The 15,468-nt window shown below is 35.5% G+C and overlaps 1 protein-coding gene across 3 annotated transcripts in view; it reads left to right on the top strand.

The window, feature by feature from the left end:
• Positions 1–15,106, top strand: part of LOC111148327 (tetratricopeptide repeat domain 37) — an 88,413-nt gene extending 73,307 nt beyond the window's left edge. For 2 of the 3 annotated variants that reach the window (XM_022504834.1, XM_022504831.1), the window contains 4 exons: positions 4,165–4,317; positions 8,183–8,313; positions 10,328–10,451; positions 12,330–15,106. In XM_022504834.1, the coding sequence (XP_022360542.1) occupies positions 4,165–4,317; positions 8,183–8,313; positions 10,328–10,451; positions 12,330–12,404 (483 nt within the window). In that variant the 3' untranslated portion in view covers positions 12,405–15,106. The remainder of the gene's footprint in view (positions 1–4,164; positions 4,318–8,182; positions 8,314–10,327; positions 10,452–12,329) is intronic. The other variant, XM_022504832.1, reaches the window with a different exon arrangement.
• Positions 15,107–15,468: the final 362 nt, after the last annotated feature.

Here is a 15,468-nt window from a genome sequence, read left to right as displayed (position 1 = left end):
TTCCAATAACCTAGGTTTTTCCTCGTTTCCTATTTCCAATAACCTAGTGCCTTTCTCTTTGATTTTTCCCTACTTCAAATAAAAAGGAGAACTATTTTGACTTCTGTCACTTCTTTCTAGTTTTGCCTGTTTTTGAACATCACGTAAACGGACGATTCTTTTGTATCTGGTTAGTTTCATTCAGCGTCATATGTATGGGACTCTTTTAGTTTCATGTAGCCATAATTTTTCCATTTCATCTTATGAATATACCCTTGGTGGATATTTGGGTTTTTTCCAGGTTTTGGCTATCATGAGTAATGTTATGTCCGTCCTTACCTATGTCTTTCAGTGGGTAATAAGGGATGTGTGTGTTTACTCTAGTAGATGCTGTCAAACAGTCTTCTGAAATGATTGTCCATCTGATGTTCCCACCAGCAGATTCCAAGCATTCCAATGCTGATATAGCTAGATGTGGTTAATTTTTCCCTTTTCAGTAGATAGGTAGGTAATAATATCCTGTGGTAGTTTTAACTTGAATTTACCTGACTAATGATGTTGAGCCACTTTTCATATGCTTCTTGAACCTTTGGATATCCTCTTTATAAAGTGCCTTTTCTTTTATTTTTCATGGGCTGTTTTTTGGGTGATTTTTGGAATTCATTGTATTTCCTGGATTGAAGCACATTTTGGGTCTTTGTGTTGCATGTATTTTCTCATGTCTGTACCTTGGCTTAGCACTCTGTCAATATTATTTTTTGATGAATAGTTCTTAATTTTAATGAAGTCTAGCTTACCATTTTTTAATGGTCAATGCTTTATTGAAATGTTCTATTTAAGAACGCTTTGCTTACTTAAGTGCCTAAAGATATTTTTCTGTTTTCCTTTAGAAATTTCTGTTTTCCCTTTCATATGTTAGGTATATAATCCATCCAGGATTAATTTTTGTCAATGTTGCAGGATCCAGGTCCATTCCTTTCTTAGGTGTATCACATTGTCCCAGCATCATTCCTTGAAAAGACCATTCTGTCCCGACTGAACTGTAGTGATGCTTTTGTCATAAATCAGCTGACTGTATCTGTAGGTCTTATAAGGTTCCCTCTTCTTTTCCTTTATCTATTTTTTCTTCATGCTTATAACTTTATGATTAGTTTTATGTGTGGAGGTAATATTAAGACCTCCGACTTTTTTTGTTCTGCACGTGCCTAAAGTCATTTTAGGATTGTCACAATTATGTATAAATTGTCAATTACCCTGCCTCCTTCCCCCACAACAAAAGCCCTGCTAGGATCTTGATTGGAATTGTATGAACCTGTGGCTTAATTTGGGGAGGATTGATAAAGTAATACTACTGAGTTTATCTACAAATGTGGTATTTTCCTCAAATTATTTGGGTTCTAAATTTTTCTCAGTGGTGTTTTATAATTTTCATTGTATAGGTAGTTGATATTTTTTGTTTGATTACAAATGGTATTTTTTTCTTGTATGTCAACCCCAAACACTTGGAAATTCAGTTGATATAATTTATATGTTGACCCTCAACAACCTTGCTGAATTCACCTATTTTTTGGAAATGATTTAAGTTTTCTGTATACACAATTAGGTCATTTGTGAATAATTAAGTTCTACTTTTTCTTTCCAGTATTTGTATATTGATTTTTTTCTCTTGCCATAATACACTGTTTAGAACCTTGAATAGAGTGTTAAATAGAAGTGGTGGTAAGACAAGTGAACATTCCTATTCTCAACCTAACGCAGAAAGCATTTACTATTCATAATTTCATAATTAAGTATTTCATAATTAAGTTTTTTTTCCGTAGGTTTTATCTGATATATATATGCCAGATTAAGGAAGTTTTCTTCTATTCTAAATTGATTAAAAGATAAAATATTTGTTTCCTATCATGAATGGATGTTGAGTTTTAACAGATCTTTTGAGGGGACATCTATCAGAATGGCTATTTTTTAATTATTCTGTTAGTGTGGTGGACTGCGTTGATTTTCAAATGCTACACTAACCTTGCATTCTTAGAGGAAATTCTACTTGGTTATGATGTATTATTCCTTTTATATTTATTGCTGGAGTAACTTGGTTAATCATTTTTAAAAGAATTTTTAATACCTATATTCATGAGAGAGAATGGCTTGTAATTTTTCATTCTCATAAGGTCTATGTTAGGTTTTGTTATCTATGTTTTTAATTCTCCTTTTCTTTATTTTCTGAAAGAGTTTGTGTGAGAGTGACATTTATTTCTTTAATGTTTGAAAGAATTCATCATTGAAGCCATTCGGGCCAACAATTTTCTTTATGGGAAAGGTTTTTTTAAGATTTCCTCTTTCTTGGAAAAGTGAATTGGAGGAAATTGGAGGGGGAGATGAACCATGAGAGACTGTGGACTCTGAGAAACAAACTGAGGGTTTTGGAGGGTAGTAGTGTGGGGGGTAGGTGATCCTAGTGGTGGGTATTAAGGAGGGCACCTGTTGCATGGAGCACTGGGTGTTGTACATGAACAGTAAATCTTGGAACACTGAAAAAATAAAATAAAATTTAGAAAAGATTTCCTCTTTCTTTGGCATTGTTGAACTATAGGGAATTTGTCCAGCACATCTCAGTTTCCGTTTTATCAACACAAAGTTATTCATGCTAACTTCTTTGTAATGTTTGGAAAATCCGTAAAGCTTTTTCCTTTTTCATTCTTATATAGGTATATTTCTAAATTTTTTCTTGATAATAAGCAGTGTTATTAACTTTTCAAAGAACCAACATTTTGGTTTTGATTTTCTTCATTATACTTTCTTTTCTGTTATTTTTGCTTTCTCTGGATTTAGATATCTTTTTTCCCCCTAGCTTCTTGAGATAGAAACTTATAGCATAGATTTTCCATCTTTCTCCAATATATGCATCCCCCAAGATTTTAGGTAGCGCTTTCATTGTCATTCATTTGAAAATGTTTTCTAATTTCCATTGGGATTTCTTTGATCCATGTGGGTTTTTTCTGTTTGTTTTTTTTTCATTTTGGGGGGAGGAGTTTTTGTTTGTTTATTTGTTTTGAGAGAGAGTGTGCAAGTCAGAGCAAATCAGGGAGAGGGAGAGGGTGGGAGAGAGGGAATCTTTAGTACAACCGTGAGATAATGACCTGAGCTGAAATCAAGTGTTGGACACTTAACCACCTGAGCTACCTAGGAACCCTCATCCATGTTTTTTTCTGAAGCGTGTTGTAAAATTTCTAATATGAGAGAGGAGGGTTTAGTTTCAGTTGTTTGAGACATGACCCAGCATATGGTCAGATTTAGAAAATGTTGCAGTTCTTGAGTATAGTCTTCTAAATATATCATGTAAGTCAAGCTGATTAATTATGTTTAAATCTTCTATATCTTTATTGAATTTTTTATCTGTTTCTTTTACCATTGCAGAAATAGGTGTATAAAAATCTCTGGGGGCACCTGGATAGCTCAGTGGGTTAAGCCTCTGCCTTCAGCTCAGGTCATGATCTCAGGGTCCTGGGATCGAGCCCCACATCGGGCTCTCTGCTCAGCAGGGAGCCTGCTTCCCTTCCTCTCCCTCTGCCTGCCTCTCTGCCTACTTGTGATCTCTCTCTCTCTGTCAAATAAATAAGTAAAATCTTTAAAAAAATAAAAATAAATAAAAATCTCTAACTTCGATTCTGCATTTGAGTGGTTTTTTTTTTCCTTTTATTTCTGCCAACTTCTGCTTCATAAATTCTGTGTCTATATTAGGTGAATACAAATGTAGGAGTGTTATATCTTCCAATTAATTGATTCTCATCATTACAAAAGAGACCTCTTTAGCTCTGAATATTTCCTGTCTTAACATCTACTTTGTTGGAGGTTAATACAGCTATACAAGTTTCTTTTTGATCAGTATTTACATGATATATCTGTTTTTACATTCCATTTTGATTTTGTTCCTGACTTGCTGTCATGGAAGACTCTTCAACATTTTCAAGTGGTATGGCCAGTGAGCTATTGCTGATAGTATGGGCAAGATGTCTACTCCTTTCTTAACCTCTGATTTTTGAATTGGGGGGGGGGGGGGCACAAAACTTACCAATAATTAAATTAAACATTTAGCTTCATCAAAGTGTATTTAATTTCTTGGAAGTAGAGTACCAGACTATGTACAAAATTAAAATTTTTTGGTTCTGTTCTCTTTCTGTTCCTCAGTGGCTGGCACACATTTATCAGTCCCAAGGAATGATGGGTGCTGCAGAAATGTGTTATAGAAAGAGTCTGCAAGTAGCATCCCAACAGGGCAGTTGGAGTGGGAAGCTGTCGAGTCTGTTGAGACTAGCCCTTCTTGCTTTAAAAGCCTGCATGGTAAGATCATATTATAATTATGATCATGAAAAACTGATTCTTTTGTTTCTCTTTAAGACGATAGTGCTTCCTGTTGAGTTCCTGTTGTTTCATCACCTTCTCTTGTGGCCTCCTCATAGACTTTGTATTTGGGCTTTTGATGGAAGTAAGAGTAATGTAAATCCATAGATCCCATAGAACGTTGTCATTGTTTGGGGAAGGAAAAAAAAACAAAGTTTGCAATTTAAAAGTTGAATTATAGCAGAATGTATATAATTGTTATCTGTTGATAAATTAGAATTAACCCAGGTACTCATCTGTGAGAAAGGTGCCAGTGATTTAGCATTTCAGTCATTTCTCAGTTAAATTTGACATTCTGTAAGAAGGACTTCTAGCAATTTTTGATTTAACATCTGTATTTTGATACAAAGTTAGGTATATTCTAGAAGTTGTCGGTACTAGTATGGAAAACTCTTTAAGATAAATGTTTAAGTGTGTGTGTGCTTTGGGGGGCAAACTGTCGGATAGTGTATATGATACTCTATTTGAGTGTATGTATGTGTGACACATACTAACTTACTTCATATGCATAGTAATCCTGTTTGACAGTTGAGGAAATCAGCTCGCAGTGTAGTAAAACCCACATATACCCCATCTCCTCCTGCCACCCACTACAATAACAAGAAGTATTTTCTCTAATAGCTTGGGTTCTGGTTCTGAAAACTTAAGCCATTTAAGAAAGAATATGAGATGCCACGTTTCTAGGGTAAACAGCTGGCAGTGTACAGAGGAAAAGTATAGTAAAATTATACTTTTATGAGAGGCTCCTATATGTGTTATAATATGTGAATAGGATATTAAGCTGAGAGGTTCAGGTAAGATATTAAATACTAGATTTCAGAGATAATAGATTCCAAAGTGAGATATAAGATCAAGGTACAGACTTCCAAAGTGAGTAGAAGCCCAGCCTATAAGGAAGCTGTAAAAGGATTAGAAGTTGGAGGATTATGAAGAAAATTTTTTGGAGAGAGCTACTCTGTTTGTCCCCCATCTCTATGGCACATTTCCACACACAGACGCGCACTAAGGTGAGGAAGGGAGAAAGCATATATTTTTGCTTTCAGTCTGTGCACAATTGAGTTTCATCCTCCAAGGTTTATGGGATAAACAGCCGAAGAGTAAATAAATAAATAAATAAATAAAAGAATCTGTCTGGATTCTGTCAGAGAAAGGGAGGTTTTGGTGTGTGGCCTCTGAGGTTCTGGAGGCACATGTCTAGAAGCACATGGACAGGTAATGACATAACGTCAGAAGCTTGTGGCTCTCCACCTGCTGTGTTAGGACAGAGGAAAAGGGAGTATTTTGGAAAGTGAGCGCATGCCCTGGCAGAGAGCAGTCTGCAGTGGGTAAATCCCAGAGGTGGGTAGGAGTATATGCTTGGGTGCAGGATGGAGGGAGTGAAGGAGAGTTGCTATGATGTGGGCTTGGCGGCACTCCTAGAGTTTGTTGGAACGAGTGGTGCCAGTGCGAAAATGGATCGGCATCGGAGTTGCCTTAGTTCCTATCCAGTAGGACCACCTGGAGGAGTGATGGGATCTTGGCAGAAAGGAAGCTAGAGCTTCCAGATTGCTCAGAGGGTGTGGGCAGTAAGTGAAATAGAGTACAGTTGTCCAGGTTAGTGGGGCTGCAGATGAGCAGGACTGCTTCACAGGCGTGCATCGTGTGCAGTTGCTCAGGGTTCCACACTTGGTCTAATGCTCTCCAGTCACCATGTTGGAATTCCTCACTATTTTTGAACAAAGGGCCATGCATTTTTAGTTTGCTTTGGGCCCCACAGATTACATAGCTGGTCCTGCCGGTGAGAGACCACCCATGAAATTAGGAGTCTCTGATAAAGCCAGGAATGCCTAGATGAGAAAAGGAGATTGAAATATCTATCAGGCCTAGAGAGCAAGGCATCCTCATAGAGTGGCATCAGTCAAATACAGGCTTCTGGCATTTCAGTAGCTGTCTGAAGCTACAATTAGCAAGAAAAGATGTGTGTTGGGACGAGGAACAAGCCATCTGCTGCTCTCTGTAACCATACTCTTATCTGGGAGCTGTTGGAGCAGGGTACAAATACTACCTTTGAATGAAGTTCGAAGTATTGAAAGGAAGAAGATATTCTAATTAAAATTGTTTGTGATGACTCTAAGAAAAATAGGTATCAGAATCATGGGGCCTACTGTAACATACATCCAGGGACAGAGGAGAAGTGCTTCCTCATATGGTAAATTTTAAAGACACAATGGAAGACAAAAATGTACCTTCTGTTGTTTAGTATACCAGGTACATACAGAAACTTTTTCCTTATATAATAATCTTTGAACTAACTTTACAGAATGTTTTATAGGAGAGTACATTATAAAAGCAACCACTGAGAGTTCCATGTTCTTGGTTTTTAAAAATATTTAGGAATGAGGCACCTGGGCAACTCAGTTGAGTGTCTGACTCTTGGTTTTGGCTCCGGTCATGATCTCGGTATTGTGAGATGGAGCCCTGTGTCGGGCTCGGTGCTTAGCACAGAGTCTGCTTAATATTCGTTTGCCCTCCTTCTCCTTCTGCTCCCCCTGCCCGCTCTAAAATAAAAAAAATTAATTAAATCTTTAAAAAATATATATAAAAATAAAAATGTATTTTTTACTTACTTATTTTTTACTTACTACTTTTGGGCTTTGCCTTTTTTTCTTTGCCAAATGTACCTGAGGTCTCATTGCTTCCATCTTTATAGAAGATGCCTTACAATTTATTTTCAAATTTTTTGTCTTTACAGCTTTCTCTTTCTTGATTACATACATTATTATTGCTTGTACTGCACTTAGTTTATTGCTCTAAATTTTTTTTATAATTTAGTGTTTGAAATGGACTCATCCTATTGACTTTATTAAAATGTGTACTCTAGATATCTATAAATATGAAATCTTAGTTTTTAATGAAAGTTTGAGGTTTTTAATGAAAGATTTTAAGTGCATTTTTTCTTCTAGCATAATTTAGCACACTATTCATAATTTTATCTTCATATTATTGTTCATTAGGAACACACTTATCTGTTATTTCTGAGTCAGTACATGTAAAAAACTAAAGTTTGCAACATAAGTGATATGTAGATACCTTAATATTTTCCTTATAAAGTGAAATTCTTTAAAAAGTTCTCAGTATTGATGAGTTGATTTATCTGTGATCTGCTTTGTACCTTTTTTCTATTTTGGGATTTTATTAAAATATTTAATTTTAGCTTTCTCTCCTTAGATAATTTTTGAAATGTGGGACTTTATTACTACCACTAAAGGGTCACGTTAAATTGAATTTTGTATACTTGGTAGATCCCAGAGGTTTAGTGACTAATAGATTTTATTCACCTGTATAGTAGAATAGTGCATTTTCTTTTAAGAAATATTTTAGTGTTTTAAGTGATATTCCTCTTTGAAACTTTCTTTTTTTTCCAGTCTGCCCTATTCTGTAGCTCTTTAAGAGCAGGAATCAGATTGTAATCATTTTTTTTAAAGATTTTATTTATTTATTTGACAGAGAGAGATCACAAGTAGACGGAGAGGCAGGCAGAGAGAGAGAGAGAGAGAGAGGGAAGCAGGCTCCCTGCTGAGCAGAGAGCCCAATGCGGGACTCGATCTCAGGACCCTGAGATCATGACCTGAGCCGAAGGCAGCGGCTTAACCCACTGAGCCACCCAGGTACCCCAGATTGTAATCATTTTGTAGAACCATGGTTTCTATCGCATTTACATGGTGACTCAGACAAGTAGGCACTTAATAAATGAGAGTTGAATTTCATTCTTTTAAGGTAAACATGTTGAAAGTCTCTATTTAATATATGCCTTTTATTTTTATAGGCTAATATTTCCAGTGATCACTGGTCATCTTTGGTTCAAGAAGCTACAACTGAGGCCTTAAAACTTTGTTTTTGTCCATTGGCTGTCTTTTTACAAGCTTTGTTACAATTCAACCGCAAAATGGGGGCAAGGTATGAACAATTCTTTTTCACTTTTTTTTCTTGGATATGTTTCTTCACTTTCAGTTCCTCAAGGAAACAAAGATTTAGAGTTAGTGTAACAAACTTGGTGTTACTTATATATCCGTTACTACTTTGGAAAGGCTGTTGAAGTAACCAAATAAGGAAAAAAGTAAAGTCTCACATTTGTTTTACAAAAAATAATGTGGGACACAGATAAAGAATATGAGAGAGTGGGCATGATAGCATTTCAGGTGAAGAAGGGCTTAAAGTTTTGCTGTCTTCAGGTGCAACATCAGTGTAATGTGGGTGCCAGAAACAAGATAAAAAATACTGAAGTTCAAAGCTAGATTGACTTAAGTTCATGCAAGGTACTCAACTATAGAAAAAAAAAATAGTGAATATTGAAAAAACAAAAAAAAACACAATTTTTTCTTTATTTCCAATAAGCACTATATTTATTAAACATATCTTCAGTTGTTTATAAATAATGAGGTTTTTCTATCTAGAAAATCCCAAAGCTTCTGAGATTAAAATATATAAATTTCAGTGATCTTTTCATTGGAGGGTGGCAGTGGAGTCAGAAATAAATTTGAAAAAAAAATTACTTAAAGCTCGTATGGGTGAAAAAACAAGCGAGAATATTTTAAAATTCTGAGAATAATATCTAATTTTAATGGATATTACACATAATACAGAGCAACTGTAAGTAAAACAGTGGTTTAGGAGCATTATGTTACTGCAACAGGATAGATATTGTAAACAAAGAGCTTAATACATATAAATATGTGGCAAAGGTCACATCAGCATCCCAAAATAAGAGTGAAGGATGAATTAAGGCTGTGGCTAATCAGCAATTCCAGAACCATTTGTTATTTATTTACTTTTGGTCAGTTTTTTGTATGGCTCATTTCACCCAGAAATGTTTTGGGCTGTAGTTTATACATCCTAATGAACTCGTTCTGCAGAAGCTCAGCATGGATGACTTAGAGGGCCTTAACTTCTACCTCCCTAAAATCTGTTAGCACCTCCCATAATTTTTATCACCACGAAAAATAGACCCAAATCAACACATACGCAAAGAAAAAAAACAGTGTGCTTACTGTGTGAAGATTCCTATGTAGAAACATCTTCAAGACAAGTTCTTTAGTTTCTGCTTCAAACCAATTACTATTTATAAATCCTCCTATTCAGCACTTCTGAAGTTACCACAATTTGTGTTGTTTCTATTAGTACGGAAGTCTCTGGAGTCGTGGATGTTAGTAAATAAGGAAAGAAAAAATTAGAACACAATTGCAAATTATCCTTTTATTACAAGGGTTTGCATATTGTACACATCCATTAAAGCATATACTAAAAAGCTTTATATTATACACATAGAGTCTGGTGTAGATTATCTTTGTATTCTTTATGGATTTGTTTTCAGGTCTGTTTTCAAAAAGGATTACAGGTAGAGCACTCAGAAGTGCTCACAAAATAGGAGCCTTCCCCTCTTCTATTTGGAATGAGCTTTAATTTACTTATTTGCAAAATGAGAATAGTAACAGCAACCTAACCTTACAAGGTTACAAATATTAAATGTGACCATATGTGTAAAATATTTAGTGTAGTACCCAACACATAATAAACACTTAATAATTATTAGCCATTATTACTACCTTTAGTCTATGAAAAAAAAATTCATGAAGGAATCAGTACCATGTATGCAAAAGATTGAGAAAGATAACTTGTGTGAGACTATTATATGTAATATGTTTGGGGCACCTGGGTGGCTCAGTTGGTTAAGCTTCTGCCTTCAGCTCAGGTCATGATCCCAGTGTCCTGGGATTGAGTTCCACATCAGGCTTCTTGCTCAGCAGGGAGTCTGCTTCTCCCTGTCCCTCGGTCCCTTCCCCCTGCTCATGCTCTCTCTCTCTCTCCCTCTCTCACTGACTCACTCTCAAATAAATAAATAAAATCTTAAACAAGAAGAGGAAGAAATATGTTAACTTAGATGCTTTGGACTAAATATAAGTATCTCTTTCAGAGAGACACGGCGACTTTTGGAAAGAGTGGTGTATCAGCCTGGGTATCCCAAGTCTATTGTATCAACCGCACGTTGGTATCTACTGAGACACTTACATGCCAAAAATGACTACGAGCTTATTGATGTAAGGCATTGATTTTATTCACAATATTTCATTTTGGACCTTTGTTGGCGGGGGGGGTGAAGGTTGCTGTTCTGTTCATTATAGGATATCTAGCAGCATTCCCAACCACTCCAAACGCTAGGTGCCAGTGGCACTCTCCTCTTCCCGCCACCCAACTTGTGACAGCCAGACATGTTTTTAGATATGCCAAATGATAACAGTAATTGCCCCTCGTTAAGAACCACTGATTTAGCCTGTAGGAAATACATTCTCCTGATGTGCTATGTAGAATAAGAAAGTTAGACAAAGGTGCTAGGTGCTGGTTATGGTATTTTTTATGACCATTGAACTGGAGGTAAAATATATAGGGTAGGTTTGGAAGTAGCAGGATTTAATGGGATCTTAATATTGTCTTTGGAAATATTAGTTTACCTGTCCTTTCTATAAGATGCATGTGACAGTTTCTGCTCCTCATGGGCTAGCTCTGGTATCTAAGTACATAAACGTATGAATGTGTATCTAAAATTCTTTTTAAAAAGGTTTAAGATTCTCATAACTTGAGCTTTTTACAAAATATGAATATTAATGAGAAGCTTTTTAAATATCTAAAGCACTTGAAATACTGTTTGCCTTTCAGTGAAACAGCATTAAAGAAATATTAACAAAAACAATGCTTGGAGAAAGGCATTCTAATTAATGTATTGCAAATCAAAAAGATAGAACTTGTGTTGGAGACAGTTTGTTGGAGACAGTTTTCCATGCTTTCCTTGGATTTCTAAGCATTCTGTGAGCAGATGGCCTGACTGCTCTTTGTTCCAGACTGTCTTTTCAAGGATGTTTTTATAGTGAGCCTTGGGAGACAGACGTAAGTGTCTCCCTTTAGAGTAAAGAGTTGGCCCATATAAAAGATTCAGGTCTCCTGGGCTCAGGGTTCCTCTCTTGTAATGCAAACCAGTACGGATGTGGGAATCTGTATACTAGCAACCCTGTCACCTATGTGAGTCTTAGGACCAAGGGGAATAAGTGTAAATGTCTTGATGCTCAAAGTTTGTTGTACCCTGAGTGGTGAAGACCTTTGTCTCTGACCCAGGAGAATCGTGTCTTTTGGCAATATCCATGAAGTTGTGCAGGCTGACTTGTTAGCTTGCAAGTCAAGCAAAGTCTCAGACCCTTCACAGTGTTCAAAAATGAACAACCAAAAAGTTTTATTAGTCGATTGAGCAACTGAAATTAAATCTTAACATTCTGTGGAATTGGTGAAAACCTTGCAAAGCTTGTTGATAGAGCCTAGAATCTGGAACCTCAATTCTAAGCTTCAGTTTTAAAGGAAAGGAGTATTGGGGCGCCTTGGTTCTCAGTCGGTTAAGTGTCTGCCTTAAGCTCAGGTCATGATCCTAGATTTCGGGGATGGAGCCCCGCATCGGGCTTCCTGCTCAGCGGAGAGCCTGCCTCTTCCCCAGCCCCCCACCCCTCGCTCATGTTCCTCTCTTTCCCTCGCTCTCTCTCTTTCTCATATAAATAATAAAGATCTTTTAAAAAATAATAATAAAGGAGAAGAGTGTCACTTGCACAGTTCTGTGTATGAAGTGGTCTTTCAGATAAGGATTTAAAGATGACAGTATTGTAACCAAACCCCCCACTTCCATTTTATACAGAAGCGTAGCAGTCAAAATGTTACATTTGTACTAATTGAGCATTTGAATAAATTGTGCTTATATTTGATGTTGCTTTTGGCCAAACTATTTCAGCAAAAATGACTGAAAAGATTTCACATAGTCACTTTTTCTTGTGTTGTTTGATATTGCTTGCTGCCTTGTGGCATACTTGGCTTCTATGAATTTAAATATGGTTATTGCTAATCAACAAAATACTAATGTTCCTGTATGTGATTTCCCATAGGTGCTGGTAAACAATGCCAAAACTCATGGAGATACAAGAGCATTGGAACTGAATCAGAAATTGTCTTCACAGTAACAGTATGTTATTTTATAGTAAGCAAGCAAAGAAAAAGTTATTAGAAAGAATCAATGAATCAAGACTTTTCCCCAAAGCAACATTTTAAAAAACCATAGTTATAATCATCCATTCCTATTTTAAATCTAAGGACATTTAAGTTCTTAAGCTAGGGGTTTAATTTTTTCAACAACTCTTAATAAACTTTAATTTGAAAAGTATGTTTGATTTTGAGAAGCCCATAATGAAAGGAAACAACATGATTCCCTTAGGTGTTCATCAGTAATTTGTAAACCACTCTTTTCTCCATCTTGCATTTTGCATAGTAATATTTTTTGTACCCCTTTACAATAAAGCCTTAATAGCCATTTTCCAAAAAATATGTAAAAGCAGATGAGCATGGTGCAGAATTTTACTTATTAAAAAATAAATTGAAAGATGTAATTTATTCTATGAATTCTGGAGTTCAGCAGACCAACTCATCATAACATCTGAATAATCTTAGAGCCTGTTTTACTAGTGGTTCATCTCAGATTCTGTTGAAGAAGTATAATGTAAATGTTGGTGAGTTTAGACTGCTAGTGGATATGTTTGTATAGTTCGAAACACTCAGGTGTATGGCTGCATTAAAAATATCAATGGAAAATTTTGGAAAATAATGCTGACAGTGTTTAATTGATCATGCAATTTCTTCAATTATGACAAAAAGACTTGAACTTTCTGAAATAAGAAAAAACATAGTGTCTTATTTTCTTTATCAATTAATATCAGATATAATTTCTACATTTTAAATTTTAAAACTTGAAAGCACATTTACCTATTTTAGTTTTTCAAAAAACTTTTTATATATCTGAAAAAACTGTATGTTGCTTACTTTGGATTTGTGGCTTTAAAAAATATTTTCAGATATTTACATTTATTATTCGTTGTATGTAAATGTGTTGGTTGTACAATTTATGTATATAGTTTTTCTAAATCAGCTTTATGGTGTTATTTTGTGAGATAATATAAATTGATAATATTCCGTAATTAAATTTCACTCCAAAGGTTAATCTATTGAACTAACTATAATTTGGTGCATTCCCAAATTTGGCTGAATTTTGTCATCATTCAGAATCTTTACAATCAGAATCTTTAAGGATAAGAACCTAGGGCTCTGCATTATGGAGGCATGCCTAAGAGATTCTAATGTTCATTCAGATTGGTGAACCACTGGATTAACCCGTTGGTGATTCTTCCCTTTACTTTTTTCTTTAACAGGATCAAGCACTTGCCATTCTCTGCCCATTTCTTCCTTATCCTCACAACTGCCCAACCGATTCAGTGCTTTCAACAGCCTGGCCCACAGACTTAGCCAGAGACGAGCTGCAAAAGGTTGTCTGTGCCTCTCTGGTGCCTGTGCCTTCCTGCTTCCTCTGGAAAGCACTTTAGCCTTTACCCCAGGATGGACTGAATCTATCTGCTTAAATGCTTATGAGTCAGTTCTTATTTTCCATCTGCTTTCTGGGGTGTCACTTGCTTCACAAGGTTACTTTCTCCTGCTGTGTGGACTTGGTTAGGCTTTGCCCCAGGCCTGTAGCCAAGGAGCGACCTTTTGACTAAATTGCCTAGTTCTAGCCTCTGAGAACCTCAGAATCAGGTTTTCTAGACAGGAAGGTTCAAAAACACTATAGTTCATACCATCTCAGGTAATTTTTTTTGCATGGATGTACACATATCCTCTCTTTGTTATCTTCTCTTAAGACTCCTGCCCGGTTACTGTGAGGCTCAATCAGAAATGTACAATTTTTACAGAGCTTACTTCATGCCAGACCTTTGTTAAGTGTTTTATACATTGTCATTTAATATTAATAAGTAAAGGAAAAGTGCTAAGCAGCATGCTTAAAGCAAAGAAAAACCTGAAATGCAATCAGTGTTTTCAGATTCTAGGAACTTTAAAGTAGGCAAAATTTCCCTTCATTTTATATGTAAATTTAGAGAAATTACATTACAAGTTATTTCCAGAAGCGTCAATATTTAGCATTCATATTCAGTATTTCTTTGAGAATTATAGTGCATTTTTGCTAATTTCTATCCACATTTTGGCTCTTGTTGATTAATTAGGTGTTTGTAGTCCAGCTAGACATCTAATAACCATTTTCCATGGGAAAAATATATTCCAGCTTATGAGTAAACTTTCAGGACACAATCTCTTTGTTCGGGATCACTTGCCATATTTCTAGAATGTCCCTTGCATTAATTTCTGGTCAGAATTAAAAAAAAAAAACACGAAACGTAGTTTAAAATGCTATGCTCTTTTTCAGTTTATAAAATGAGTCGACAAATTTCCTTTCATTTGGGAATCTACCCAGAACAGGATTGGACAGAAATGCTCAGGTTCTGCATTAAGGGAATTAAAAGATTCGGTCATCTAAACTAGCATAAATAAATAAACTACTCTGAAACATTAGGTAAATATTTACTGATGTGTAATATGTGAATTTGAAAAGATACATGTTTGGTTTCATAGAAAAGCTTGTTTGGGGGATATTTTATAGGAACACAGAAATGAAGGATATTTTATATATGAGTCAGAGGGACTTGCAGATCTATTTCAATTTTTGCACACTTTAAAAAATGTGGAACTTTATTTTGGCATAGTTGACACTTGTCTCTCTACAGGTCTTCCTTTCTTCCACTTTAGTTGCCAATGGTTAGAAAGCTTCTCAGACGCCCATGTGTGTATGTGTGTATATATATATATATGTATATATATTATAATATTATCAATATTATAAGCTGCTGCTTATAAACTGTCAATTTGCAAGAGAGGTTTTTTTGTTTGATTTGGTTTTTTCCATTAGAAAGATACATTTGTGTATCAGATACAAGTACAGTAATCTCCCCATATATGAATTTTTTAAGACTTTTTATACAGAGAATGTAAAAAAAAAGTCAGTAAATTCCCTTATTTAGAGTATATATCTTATTTTTAGTTTTGAAAATAGAGTCACTTAAGCTCTGTTGCTCTGAAAATCCACTTAAGGTGTCTGGCTGTCCCCTTGCTGTGTAATAATGGGTTTTTCCTCTTTTGGGCTGACTAAAA

The sequence above is a fragment of the Enhydra lutris genome, unplaced genomic scaffold (assembly GCF_002288905.1).
Source record: "Enhydra lutris kenyoni isolate GAN:26980312 unplaced genomic scaffold, ASM228890v2 scaffoldscaffold19, whole genome shotgun sequence".
In the NCBI taxonomy this organism is placed as follows: Eukaryota; Metazoa; Chordata; class Mammalia; order Carnivora; family Mustelidae; genus Enhydra; species Enhydra lutris.
This window is presented reverse-complemented; position numbering and strand designations above follow the sequence as displayed.